Raw genomic sequence first — 14,400 nt, forward strand, 5'->3', positions numbered from 1 at the left:
ATTATATTATTGGAAGAGAATCAACTTCGGGTAATAAACGTAACTCCAATTCGTGTCAGGCCCACATACAAAGCGCATACAAGATCCTCATTTAAGTATCGTTTCCTTCCAACGTAATATATTCTAATTGTTGTTTTTTATTTGTCATTTGTCCGTAACACATTTATTAAGTTGCAAATTGCATGTGCCGCAGTGCCTGTTCTAGCGCAGCTCTCCGCAATCAGCTCTCATCGCAGTGACGACTAGAAAGAGTGTGTCGTTCTGAGTGTCCTTCAAGTCATTTCTCTCATGCCTTTAATGTCGCTGTATCTTTTACTCAATCATTTTTTTGATATGCTGAGCACATTCCAGAAAGACTACCAGGCTCTATCTGCACGCTCGTATCATCCCTTCTGGTTCTCCTAAATCTCTGGGCTCAGGCTTTATTACCTGACAAATTAGCGCTTTAGCTAAATGCTCTAATTGTGAGATTGAGATTGGGTTTATTTCAGCACCTGATTATGTTCAGGAAGGGGAAAAGAATGTACGTGAAGAAAAGAGACCAATTAACTTTGTGTGTGTGTGAGTGTGTGATTTTGGGACACTGCCCATGCGAATGGCTGGCTATGATCTGAAAAGTGAAGAAGCTCATGTCAAGGGTGATGTTTCTAATAAAGTGGACAGTATGAGCAGATGATCCACCTCCTAAATAATATGTGGTCCTATGGTGGTGGGGTTAGAAGATGGCTGACAAAACGTGTACATTACTGTACCCCTATATAATAGATAAAGCTGTTACAGCGTATACATGTTGATCACATGACCTGCTCTTACTGCTCACTTGCTCTACTTGGATCATTTTCCTCAATAAATAAATGACCAAGTATAATATATATTTTTTTTTACCTCATCTGTTTAATTGGGTTCTTGTTGTCTACTTTTAGGACTTGTGTGAAAATCTGATGATGTTTTAGGTCATATTTATGCAGAAATAGAGAAAATTCGAAAGGGGTCACAAACTTTCAAGCACTGTATGACGATGTGAGACCATGTTCCTTTCGCATAAACTTATAGACTTTCTGCTTAATTAGCAGATAGTAAAATAACTCATATCACGCCACCTCCTGACTCTCTCTCACACACACACACACACACTCTGTCTCTGCTTGCAGCTGCGGGTGGTCACTTCTTCCTAGGGAACAACATCACCGTGGCAGTTCTGGGTGTCGTCATCCCTATAGGTAAGCCTTCACACTTCCTCGAGCACTACGCTTCCCTCTGCATGAGTTTCTGTGCGAGTTGCATGATCTGGTGATAGCTCGAGCATCCATTTATAATAAATCACTCTAAGACTGTATATGGCATGTGTATACTCCAAATGACGTATTATAAATGGTTCACTTAAGCCTTTATAAGATATCTATTATGAACTATGAAAACACGTACAATATATTCATATAAAAGCATCATACACAGGATTCATTTATGAATGAAAATGGATTGCACCTTAAAGCAAGATTTAGTATGCCTTATGAATTATTTATAAGGCACGATGAATGTTAACGGCAAAGAAATCCAGTCCCAGTTTGCATAGTGCATCATGATCTTAGATACTAAGTCATACTGAATCATGCATGACAGCAGGAAATATTCTGTTCAAAACTGTTAAAAAAAAATATTAGAGACTTTCTATAAAATTATTTTGTGCTCAAACTGTATATAGTTGTGTGGGTTTGGGCTTTATAGAAATGTGAGTAATACAATATTGTGTGCTGTGGGCCTTTAAAGAAAAAAGCCAGTGTATTAATAAAGCATAATAATAATAGCAGTAAAGTGTAATGCATTTTCAATAATAATTAGAACAATGTGTGTAATGTCTTATGAATGTGTTTATAGTTCATTATAGATATGGTTGCATTCCCTGTCTGCTCCACAAAGCCCTAGTGAATATGCATGTCTGTGTGGCACTACTGGCTCTGATACACTGTTTTTGTTTCAAACTCTTTGGGCATGTGCTGTATGGGCTTATAATCGTATCCAAATGCTGACATCCTAATAATTGAAATTATTTTCCGTTATACATGTACTATTACTGATGGTTATAGTTCAATATATCCTACTGACACATGAGTTTTAGTGTGGAGAAGCAACACAAAAGCAGCATTGTTCACATACTCGCCTGCCTACCTTATAGACATATACGGAGGATTAAAAAGAACGTCTATTAGATGGCATGTCCGAGCCAAAATATTACTATTTGTCTGGATTTCAAGTCACACAATAATGTTTAGCGACGTTAAGCCCACCGACGAGCTCTGTTTCTCTTTAAAGCGTTCCGCCGTTGTCGTGAGCGTAGCCATGAGCTGTGTGTCAGATCAAAAACTCAGACCTTACGTTTAAAAGTATTCACAAAACAGGCATTTCAGTAGGTTTGAAGCCTACATGAGAGGTTCTTACAATTCGAACGCTGTGGAATAGGAAAACCGGTGTCAGTGGTGGACACACCGTTACAGTGCATTCAGTACATTCAGTACATACAGTACTGCCCACACATATTTACGTTGGTATTTCGCCATGCACACACACCGCGATCATTTCGGAGGAAGTGACGCTTCAAACGGATCTGTGCGACTGCCATGTTGCAATCGCATACGCGTAGTTCAAGGCAAGTACGATTCAGCCTTAACTCCTGATGGACACAAACAGCTGACTAATCGAGTGCTTGTTATGTAACCACCTATTCTATTAATAATGTTCTACTCAAAAAAATGGATAGCTTATATTTATTCCTGACACAGAATTTTAAAAAATTATTAAAAACCTTTTTTTTTTTCTTTTTTTTTTTTTTTTTTTTTTTTTTACGCTCCATGGTGTGGCCTTGTCACTTGTCTGTACCTCAGAGAAACACTGACTTTGTTGGCCTGCAGAAACCAAAACCACTAAAGCCATGGGTGGCAATACTCTTTGTAATTAGGTCATTTAATTTACGATAGTTGAATTTAATTTCTTTTTTTTTTTTTAATTTTGAGAGGACTTTATATGCGGCCGTGTATTATTTTTCTTTCTTTCTTGTTTTCTCGTGATCTTGACGCAACAAAATCGTCGTTTTCTCGTGATATCATCATAACGAAAGTTGTGTTCTCGTGATCACGACTTCACTGTTATTGTTCTGGTGGCAGTAAAAGCTTAGCGCGATCCCACTGCTTCATGGATGAACAAATTCGTTTTTTTACTTTGATTCGGGACTCACTCGCTGATGTAGCTCTGTGTCTGTCCGTGATTGACGACTTCCAGTTTAGTGTCCGGGACTTGAGAAGGGGAACCCCCCTCTGTCTTCATGCATGGATAAAGTTCATCTCTACAGCGGGCATTTTTTACATTTATACATGATGGCGAAGACGACAACGTGCAACTTTATCAACACCAGTCCCATTCGCGAGATTTTCTCATGACAAAACGACATTGTGAGAAAACATGAGATCGAATCGAGATAAATGAGAAAAAAAGTTATGTCGAGATCGCAAGGAAATGAAGTTCTGATTACGAGAAAACAAGAAAGAAAATAATAATAATAATAATAATAATAATAATAATAATAATAATAATAATAATAATGCATGGCCACTTGGGGCTTCCATACCATCCCCCCCCCCCCCCCCCCCAAGTATTCATGTTATATTTCCATCATTAGATTATTGCCCTATGAAGCAAGATCATTCTATGCCCAATTTAGACTGTTAAATTTATTTATAGCTTTATTGATTTTTTTTTTTTTACTGCAAAATTACATAAAAAATCTTTATTTCTATCTCTAGTTTCAATAACTCCACTGCTAAGTCGGTCGTTTTAATCGTTTTAAGCATCTAAGTATCTTCACCCATGCAGCATTTTAAGCCCAACAGTTTGAGCCAGATGTGCCCAGCTGTTGCTGCTCTGGACTGTGTATGTGTGTGTGATGAAGCGCTGGCCCGTGTGCTCTGGCTGTGTTAACGCCCTCGCCGTGTGTCGGCTGTGTGTTAAACGCATGCAGTTCCTATCCTTGCCACAGTGGTCCTCACCCTGGCGTGCACCGGAGGCTACCTGGTCTGGCGCAACTGGAGGCGGCGCAACACCAAGAGCATGAACTTCGACAACCCAGTGTACCGCAAGACCACCGAGGAAGACGACGACGAGATCCACATCGGCCACAGCGAACAGATCGGCCACATCTACCCAGCCGTGAGTGGCAGCGTCAGGCAGCCCTTCTTAGCTCTCCCTTTAGCGGGCGGCATCCCTGACCCGGCCGCTCACTGGTACACGGGGGCGCCCATGCTGGCCAGCACAAAGTGAAGACAGAAAAGCGCTTCACTGCGGGTTAAACGAGATTAGGGCCAAGCGAGGTATGCCCTGATGTTAGAGGAGACGATGCTGCAGTACTAAACGTACACACTCTCACGTTTTTCACACAACCCATACTTCATCCACCCCGTATCAATCATGATATTTTCTATTCCAAATTCACCATATTGTTCCATATGATGTTTGTTAGAAGTGAATTGAAGTGTCCATGTGCATCCATAGAGGCATCGCATTCAGTTTCAAGTTGGTTTGTAGGCATGTTTCCACTGAGGTTCTGGAACCTTCTGAGGAACTACAGCGTTACTGATACTCTAATGAATGAGAAAAGGACTTTGAAAATGTGTTTTTGTCATTTTGTGGTTTTGTTTAGTTGTACAAATGTGTTTTTTTGTGCTGCGCTACGTTGTTAAATAGTAAGCCTTAAGCGGTGGTCCAACCAAATATGCTGATTCATTCAAATGGCGAGAAAAAGGAATCGGCGTCCTGTAGTGATTCATTTCGTCTTGTGTCGAGTTCGTTCAGGTGAACCATAGAAAAGCAGAAATCAAAACAGATCTGTTGTCAGGGTTTTTTTTGTCATTAATAAAAAAAGTATGCTAACTAATATTAGCATTGCCTTCAAATTCACACCACACTCGGATCGCCATTAATCACCGGATTTGTTCTCCGATCCAAGTGAACAAAATAGCAGAGTAAAATAGTGGAATTCCTAATGCAGATAAACAGATATTTAAAAATGCCTAAAGAATGGCTTTCTGTGTTTAACCAATCAGAGAAGTTCAGTACAGAATGCACTCGTGTCGGCTCTGGTTTTTGCAGTGGAACGCAGCCACAGTTTTCAGAAGCGTTTGAGGGTTCCTGAGAAGGTTCCTGCCATGGAAACTCACGATTGTGTGATGTTTAATAAGTAGGAAGTAGTGACCACGCAGTGCCCTTGAGTTGTATTATTTCTTCACTACAGCTGAGTTAGGGATGAGTAATTAGCACTTTAAATGATGGGACAATCTTTTTGAGGAGTCACATGTGACGTTCTTCAGTGTATTTGTGTACGTCACTGTGTGTGGATTTAAGCAGCGTAACTCTCTCATTCCCAATTTTACAACTGAAGAACAGAGCAAATAGACATGAGATGATCACCTGCTAATGCTCTGTACAGAGCAGTCTGAGGTCTCTCTCTCTCTCTCTCTCTCTCTCTCTCTCTCTCTCACACACACACACACACACTCTCTCTCACACTCTCTCTCACACACACACTCTCTCTCACACACGCCCCGTCTCTCTCTCACACCCACTCTCTCACTCTTTCATACACACACTCTCTCTCTCACACACATGCTCACTCTCACTCTCTCACACACACACACACACACTCTGTCTCTCTCTCTCTCTCTCTCTCTCTCTCTCTCTCTCTCACACACACACTCTCACGCTATCTCTCTCACACACACACACACACTCTCTCTCTCTCTCTCATACACACACTCTCTCACATGCTCTGTCTCTCTCTCATTCTCTCTCTATCTCACACTCACTCTCTCACTCTTTCACACACGCACTCTCTCTCTCACACACGCTCACTCTCTCTCACACACACACACACTCTGTCTCTCACGCTCTCTCTCTCGCTCTCTCTCTCGCTATATATATATATATATATATATATATATATATAAACAAACTTTCTTCTATTTTCTGACCATCTTTTTTGTTTAGTTTCTGTCTTTCTTTCTTTCCATCCATTATTTATTTATTTGTTTGTTTGTTTCTTTGTTCATTTGTTTAATTATCTATTTAATTAGTTGTGTTCCTTCTATCTACCATTATTACTTGTTTGTTTGTATGTTTCTGTAATCATCTATTTAATTAGTTCATTTATTTATTTGTTTCTTTGTTTGTTTGTTTTTGTGTAATTATCTATTTAATTAGCTCTTTCTTTCTTTCTTTCTTTCTTTCTTTCTTTCTTTCTGTCCACCATTATTTATTTGTTTTTGTATGCTTGTGTCATTTCTTTCTTCCTCTCTTTCCTTCCTTCCTTCCTTCCTTCCCTCCTCCCCTCCAGCAGTGTATGTAACCGTGTTTTCTGTTTGTTTTTTATGTGCTCTGTGCAGCGCGTGGCGCTCAGTGTGGACGATGACGGATTACCCTGAGGTTGTTTTCTCCTCCCCTCCCTCCCTCCATCCCTGTGTCCATCTATCCACTTGTTTGGGACCATCGGTCTGGTGGGGAGCCTGCAGCACTGCACAGCAAAGCACAGAGAGAGCAGGACACACACACACACACACACACACACACACGCATGCACACGCTCTCTGTGGTGTAAGTGCTATGTCCTTTAGAGGCTGTGTAGTTCTTCTCACTGATTAGAGACTAACACTAACCTGTAGGTCTTCTAGCTCTGCTCTTTATTACTGCGTCTCCGGCAGGAGCACTAGTAATTATTCCCCTTTAATGATGACCAACTTTACAGAACGCTGCTTCATTAAGTAGATACCAAGTCATTTAATTGCTGGTGTAAACTTGCAAAGTGTGTGGGCTGTGGGAGCAGGAATGTGTGTGTGTGTGTGTGTGTGTGTGTGTGTGCGTGCAAGCGTGCTTTAGCACAGGAGACAGAGGTGACCGTGACTAATCTGCTTTGTTAGCACTGGACCATTTTATGATGAAGACTTTTTGTGGAGCACACACACACACACACACACACACACACACACACACACACACACACACACACACACACTGTAAATTTCTGATGCAGCACTACAGTATATTATGTTATGTCTGCAGGCAGGTCTTAGATGAAATAAGAAAGGACATATGACTTATTAAAAAAAAACAGTCAATAGGAGATAAATGGTCACGTCATTCCTCGCAGCAGTCTTCTAGCACCACGTCAGCTGTATTTAGATGTCTTCCCTACATGACGGATTCAGAGAGACTTTTAAGGATTTTAGGATTTGAGGTTGAAATTGTGAACGTGTGTCTTCAGAGCACCAACAACAGAGCTTCCATGACCCAAAGCCTGTCACTCCTGAGCTCTTCCCAGTCTCATCGTCATCAGCGTATACTGACAAACGTACACTGCTCCTGAGCTTTCTTCTGCTCTCCAATTCAGCGTACACTCTCAGATCATTTAGTGTTCCTTGTCGCTGGAGTGGTTCCCTCAGTCGCAGGGGCACGAGAAGGTGTTTTACATGGGGGTGCTGGAATTTCAAGCAGCACAGATTTATGATACATAAGCGAGTGTATCATAAATAATCGGTTTATCTGAATGTGCTCGTTCTAATACGTTAGCATTCCTGTAACAGCTCATTCGCAGGGACTTGTATGACTTGATTCTATAATCCAAGCCTAATGATAAACAGATTCAAAGCATCTGGTTGCATAACAAAGAAAATGATATAGTCGTTGATATGGTGAGGTTTTCTGTCTGGAGACGTTGTGTGTATCACGCCACTCGTCTGTGTCCGCCACATAAACGTCCACTTCCTAGTTCACAACCGTCACTACAGTAGTGTAGCGAATATAAGTTTTGATTTACAACATGAAGACGAAAATTAAGAAGGGGTGCAGACAGAAGCACCTTTAACAGGAATGTACAAATCAGTGTGAGCTAGCTAGCAGCTTGTGAACATGCTATAACGGGAGGGTGGCTTCTTCAGGATCTAGTTCCAAGAGCGGAGCAACAATAAACATAACGTTTGGCTATATTCTGTCTGAAATGTCACTCAATATTAATGACTTGTTTATGGGACTGTTATATATATTATATATATGTTATATATTGTATATATAACTGCAAGTTGCTTGTGATATCTCACAAGCAAGAGTGTGGTTATACTGAATATCAGCGACCGCAATATTACTTCATTCTATCTACGACATACAAATTCCAAAACTACTAAGTTTAAAGTTTGTTTATTATTTATTTGTTTCTTTATTATTATTATTATTATTATTATTATTATTATTATTATTATAACAGTTTCAGCTGTATTTGCAGTTAATGAAATTCACGGTTCCTACAGCACTCTTTCACTGTCTTTCATGGATTTAGTCATTTAAGGTGCACCACATGCACCTTTTTAGGTAAAAGACAGACCTACATACTAAACCCTTAAAGATACCACTCCAGTGACGAGGAAAGGCTGTTTCTCAGAGTGTATGCGTTTTACCGTTGTTGGTTAGGACATATTTTTCGTGCTGTTTTTGTCTGATTGATAGATAGCAGAAACATTAACAGAGTAGTGTAGGTCAGGGGAAAGTTAGCTAGTTAGCCAGCTATGAACTGAGATCTGTCATGGATTAGGTTTTTCATAACGTCCAGTAACCGAACATACACAGTACTGTGCAAAGGTTTTAGGCACCCTATTTATTTATTTATAATATTTTTGTACAAACTTTTGTTATAGATTTTTTTATTTGATGACTTCTACGTTATGGAGTCAGTACAAAAAAACATTTTAGATTCCCGAACATTAGTTTTCCAGCACAAAATGAAATGTTACAGAAAAATGTTTGTTTGTCGGTAAAGAAAGCGGAGTATTACGTAAGAGACACTTTTCAGACAGAAAACATAATGAATTCTGCTGGATTTTGCTGCAAAAATAAGAAGCGAGTGCGACGGTCAAAATCTCCAGAAGACCCGTGATTGGTTCTGCAAGATGCTCAATAACACTTACAGCTCGTTTCATTATAAACCTGCACTAACTCTACCGGAGACCACTATTTAATGATTTTTTTTTAAAGCAAAGGGTCATCACACCAAATACTGACTTTGTTTCATTTATTACTGTTTATTGCTCTTTGTAGTATTCTTTTATGTAGAAACATTTCACTTCATTATTTTGAAGACATCTTTGCTCAACATGCATTTCTTTGCATGTGCCTAAAACTCTTACACGGTACTGTACAACATACGAACATATACAGAGCAAAGGGGGGGAAAACTGAGCAGGATGGAGATGTTAGACATTATCATACTGGTTTTCATTCATGCTGTGCTTGTCTTAGAGCTCTGACGAATAAAAACTAGAGATGCACCGATATTAAATTTCTCAGCCGATACCGATAACCGATTCTTCAGAGTGATATCGGCCGATACCGATAGTTCTGCCTTTTATGCCTTCTTTTAAATGAATAATAATTAATTCCACAATTCTGAAAGAAATGCAAATATAAACTTTATTCTCTCCATTTCAACAAGTTGTTCCACAGTAACTGGTCTCATGAACAGAACACACTTTACTCACATTAACATTAACACATGAACTCAATTCTGAAGATTAACGTAAGACTTCTTAACTTATTGAATTTTATTAATTCATATTAACATTGACTGAATTGTAAAAAAAAAAATATCCTCCTGTTAGTCTCACATTCACTCTCCACTAACAAAAGCATTTCTACTTCATCACTGAACATCAAACTGCTAATATATAATATCAACTTTATATATTAACATTAACTGGATATGAAATACACTACTCTACCAATATATTTTTCTGTGCAATATATACTTTTTTGTCAACTCGTCTTCATTTAAATCTTTCAACGGTGTTCTGTCGCCTTAATTCAGCATGAGCAGCACGTCAAAAAAAATTTTGACCAGAAACTCCCGCTTCACTGCTGCAGCGTCCGGTGTAAAATTTGCTCAGCGCAGAGATTACAGAGATCACAAACTGCAGTTTTATCGTCGTTCCACACAAGACACATCATCTTTACACACAGCACGAAATCCATGTGTTTTCCCGCCTTCTTTTGCCTGACAGGGTATAATCAACCCTGATCATCGGATGTTTCTAAAATATAAACCGATTATCGGCCGATACATCGCTGCGTCTCTAATAAAAACAAATGAAAGCTGATTCAGACGGACAGACTGAGTCACATGGCCAGTAATAAGTTTAAAACCCACATACAAATACAACCGTGAATTCCTTTTTTTGAAAAGGGGAAAACAAGCAAAGAAGTTTTTGTTGTATTACACTAAAATATATTTTTTTTCTGTAAAATATTTTTTTTAATAAAACATTGACACATTTTTTAATTATTTCTACCACTTTTACCACATGTCTAAAAATAAAACCTGTTGACTGAAGGACACTGCAGTGTGAACAGAGTCAACCTGGTAGTACATGTAGGCTACAGACCGTACAGGCTTTATTCTGTTTTTATTACATTTTATTTCAGATTATAAATAGTGGGTAATTACAGTATTCTTATATTGCAGCACCTGGAATATCCTGCTGGTTTATTTCAGGAGAAATACGAGACAATTTTTTTTTGTATTATTTATTGTTAGAGATTATTATTATTTTTTGTTCTAAATTTTGGGCCGGAAGGTGGCTTAGTGGTTAGCACGTTCTTCTCGCACCTCCAGGGTCGGGGGTTCGTTCCCTGCCCCTGCCCCTGCTCTGCGTGTGTGTAGAGTGCTGCGGGGGTTTCCTCCGGGTACTCCGGTTTCCTCCCCCAGTCCAAAGACATGCATGGTAGGCTCTTTGGCCTGTCCAAAGTGTCCGTAGTGTATGAATGGGTGTGTGAATATGTGTGTGAGTGTGTCCTGTGATGGATTGACACCCCGTTCAGGGTGTACCCCGCCTTGCTCCCTGGGATAGGCTCCAGGTTCCCCGCGACTCAGTAAGGATCAACGGTATAGAAAATGGACGGATGGATGTTTTCATTTTAAAACAAAAAACAAATGAACAAAATATACATGAACCCTTGAATGTTTGCTTTTGAAATCTTTCCTGCTGAAATCAGATTTGAGCTGATGTGCAGTATCTGTTGTATATAACCTACTAAAGGTGACGCCGTTAACCACGTCGACTGTTAACCACATGTCTGAGAGATTAACTGTAGATCACAGCGCACTATCAAATATTCATGAGCTCGTTGTTTGACATGACAGTAGAAACTGTTGAGTTGATCTGAGCGTGCAGGCTTCCTGCACATATCCGGGTCCAGACTACAAGATTAATGAGCACTCGTTTATTTCTGTAACACTCGTCCCTGTATGACCCAGACTCGAATGTAATAAAGCCCTGTAGTCAAGAGATCCGAGTACAGAAATAGCTTTATATTCAATTCGGTTTTATTTTTGTATAACACTTTTTGACGTCAGAGATTTAAGACAAAAAGAGCATGAATCATTTTTTTTTTAAGCCAGCATGAGGCCAGGAGATGATCTAGGGTTCGTTACAAGAGGATTTTTTTTGCTAGAAGGTATAAACCTAAAACATAGCATTCCATCAGTAATCTCAGAGAAGATGAACTGAAGAAGTTTTTTTTTCCAGACAATTTTCCAGACAACACTTTGTGTTGTGATTAGTCCCAACTCCTGCACTAGGAGGACTGTGATGAATGCAAATGGCGTAGTGACCATGACAGACCCCCTCTCATGCTATAGATCGGTCCCTCGCAGAAACGAACGCAAAATCAAGCAAATTCGAAGAAGCGTGGAATTGTTCAAATCTACCGCAGATTTTCCGCCTATTCCGGCCAATACGCGTCACGTGACATCATCACAACACGCATTCAGCCAAAGCCCTCTTTGATTCACGTGCGTCGAAGATGAGTACAGCGAAAAGGTCTCATTTACCAACAGACATCACTGTGAGAAAATTGCGATTGCAATTTCACCAATTCAAGTAGATTTCCGCAAAAAAAAAAAAAAAAAAGCACAAAAACTCTGCGACTTGCATCGCAAATTAAAAAAAATTAAAAAGTCGCACCAAAAATCAAGCGTTTTTGGCCTCAACATTCAGAATAAACCTCTACTGATTCCTGTACGGACTGATAGATACTGTTCTATTATCTGAAAACTACTGCTTACATGAATATCACTCGACATCTATCTTACTTCCTTTATCTTGAAATCAGTTTCATTTTTTTTTTTTTTTGTTAAACATTAAGAAAAAGTGTAACCATTTTCTAAATCTAACCAGCTGCTTTTCAATAACCTGCCTAGCAAAAAGAGGCTGTTGTAGTAAACATAAATCAACTAAAATTGGCTAGCTGGCTAGCAGGATTGTAATTGGAGTAACTAGCAGGATTGTAATTGGAGTAACTAGCAGGATTGTAATTGGAGTAACTAGCAGGATTGTAATTGGAGTAACTAGCAGGATTGTAATTGGAGTAGCTAGCAGGATTGTAATTGGAGTAACTAGCAGGATTGTAATTGGAGTAACTAGCAGGATTGTAATTGGAGTAGCTAGCAGGATTGTAATTGGAGTAACTAGCAGGATTGTAATTGGAGTAACTAGCAGGATTGTAATTGGAGTAGCTAGCAGGATTGTAATTGGAGTAGCTAGCAGGATTAATTAGAGTCGCTAAGCCTAGCTAGTAGGCTAGCTAGTTAGTACTTCTCTATAAAATGTCTTTTATCATTTTATTGTGGAATCCCCACTTTATTTTATCTGTCATTGCAGTTGCTGGACATTTCGTGTGTAATTTAACTTGGATAGAGACCTCAAGGACCTTTTTTTTGTAAGAGGGACCACAACGGCTAATCAGCAAGTAAGAACTGTGTAAAATACGCCACACTCTGACTGCGATACGCTTTGAACCGTGGTGTAAATGCTGGAACGGAGAATATTTTGCTGCTGGTGTTAAATCAGAAGCGACGGTACGCATTCATTTGATCGTGTGTTTTTAGTTCATGACGCGGAAGTGGCTTAGTGTGATATAGGCTCTAGAATGTTAGCTTGTACGCTAACGTAAACATTCATTTCAGACATTTTGGGGCTACATCAAGACGTGTTTTGTGCTGTACGCTTGCCTTAACTGTGAGTCCACATGTGAGACTAGAATTTCAGACTATTTTTTACACAAGACTGTTGCAGTAGAGGAAAACGCTGCACCGGTCAATCTTTTATACACGATACCGAACGAGACCTGCTTCTGTACTCGCTCTGCTGTGCTTCATGTTAACCGTTGGAGTTTGCACTGCAGAGGTTTTAACACTGAAAGCAATGAAGCAGTGGTGTGTTTTTTTGTTGTTGTTGTTTGTTTGTTTTTAACATTATGGACTTCTCAATCTTCCTGACTCATACTTCCAATACGTTTTTTTTGTTTTTTTTTGACAATATGACTAATGATTAGAACGACGTACTTCTAAGATTTCTACGAATCTTACACAAGCAATACAGGGTAATTTTATTACTTGTCTTTGGACATGCTGGTGTTTTTTCTATATGTACCTAGTGATTTATGGCGGTTTTTACCGTTTAGAGATGAGAGCTCTGCGCATTTTGTACGTAGCCTTTACCGCATCACGGCATCATTGGGTTTATTAGAGGTCGCCCGTCTTCTTTTAAAGGGATACGCGGATGCTTTGAGTTGAAGAAGTACATGGGATGTGGTCGACGGATACGTATTTATTGTGCGCTTGTATTAAGTTCTACACCAAGATGTTTAGATGTTGACTAATCCCCAACCTCTAGTAGACGTCAGTGCTTTCTGTTTTCTTACTCTATGCATATCTGAAGGTAGTCCCTGCCTTCCTGCAGTGCAGTGCAGGGTTGCACCGTGCTGCTCCTTCCTCTCTCTTCATATCATATCGTATCATATCATCGCATTACATCTCATTTCTCACCACTAACATCAATTTTTTAACCCGTCCTCACTTTTCACTCATCCCGGAACGGATGTTTTTGAAAGGGCTATCTTTTCCCTCATGAGGAAAACACGCTAGGCAAAGTGGAAGAACAAGCCGGAAGCTGTCACGGAACCGTACGGCGCCTCCTTCCTCACTGAGAGCAGAGCGCCCCCTATTGATCCTTCCTACCAAGCAGTACTGCTGACTTGCCTGTACGCTGACTCCCTCTCATCCTCGGTCTTTTGTGATCTGTGAATATAATGACCTCCATTTTGATTTCCCTCGCGAGATCGTGTACTACTTGAACAAATGTCCAGACTCATCTCTTTTTCTTTTTTTCCTTTTTTTTTTTTTCTTCTTCTTCTTCTTCTTCAATGTTGATGTACAGTATCAGGAAGCAGATCTTTTCTCTCAGGGAACCGTTTCTTTAACGTGTTCCTAAAAAAAATAAAATAAAATAAAAAAAAAACATTGAAAAGAAAAAAAAAAAA

The 14,400-nt window shown here is 39.5% G+C and overlaps 1 protein-coding gene across 3 annotated transcripts in view; it reads left to right on the top strand.

Moving 5' to 3' along the window:
* lrp8 (low density lipoprotein receptor-related protein 8, apolipoprotein e receptor) overlaps nucleotides 1-14,400 on the top strand; it is a 210,416-nt gene that overhangs the window by 195,928 nt on the left and 88 nt on the right. Inside the window, exons 17-19 of one of the 3 annotated variants that reach the window (XM_017480588.3) lie at nucleotides 1,152-1,220; nucleotides 4,010-4,197; nucleotides 6,426-14,400. The exon at nucleotides 6,426-14,400 is cut by the window's right edge and continues 88 nt beyond it. In XM_017480588.3, the coding sequence (XP_017336077.1) occupies nucleotides 1,152-1,220; nucleotides 4,010-4,197; nucleotides 6,426-6,464 (296 nt within the window). In that variant the 3' untranslated portion in view covers nucleotides 6,465-14,400. Of the gene's footprint in view, nucleotides 1-1,151; nucleotides 1,221-4,009; nucleotides 5,949-6,425 lie in introns of those variants that run through there. The other 2 variants (XM_053683642.1, XM_017480586.3) reach the window with 2 other exon arrangements.

The sequence above is a fragment of the Ictalurus punctatus genome, chromosome 11, assembly GCF_001660625.3.
Source record: "Ictalurus punctatus breed USDA103 chromosome 11, Coco_2.0, whole genome shotgun sequence".
Lineage (NCBI taxonomy): Eukaryota > Metazoa > Chordata > Actinopteri > Siluriformes > Ictaluridae > Ictalurus > Ictalurus punctatus.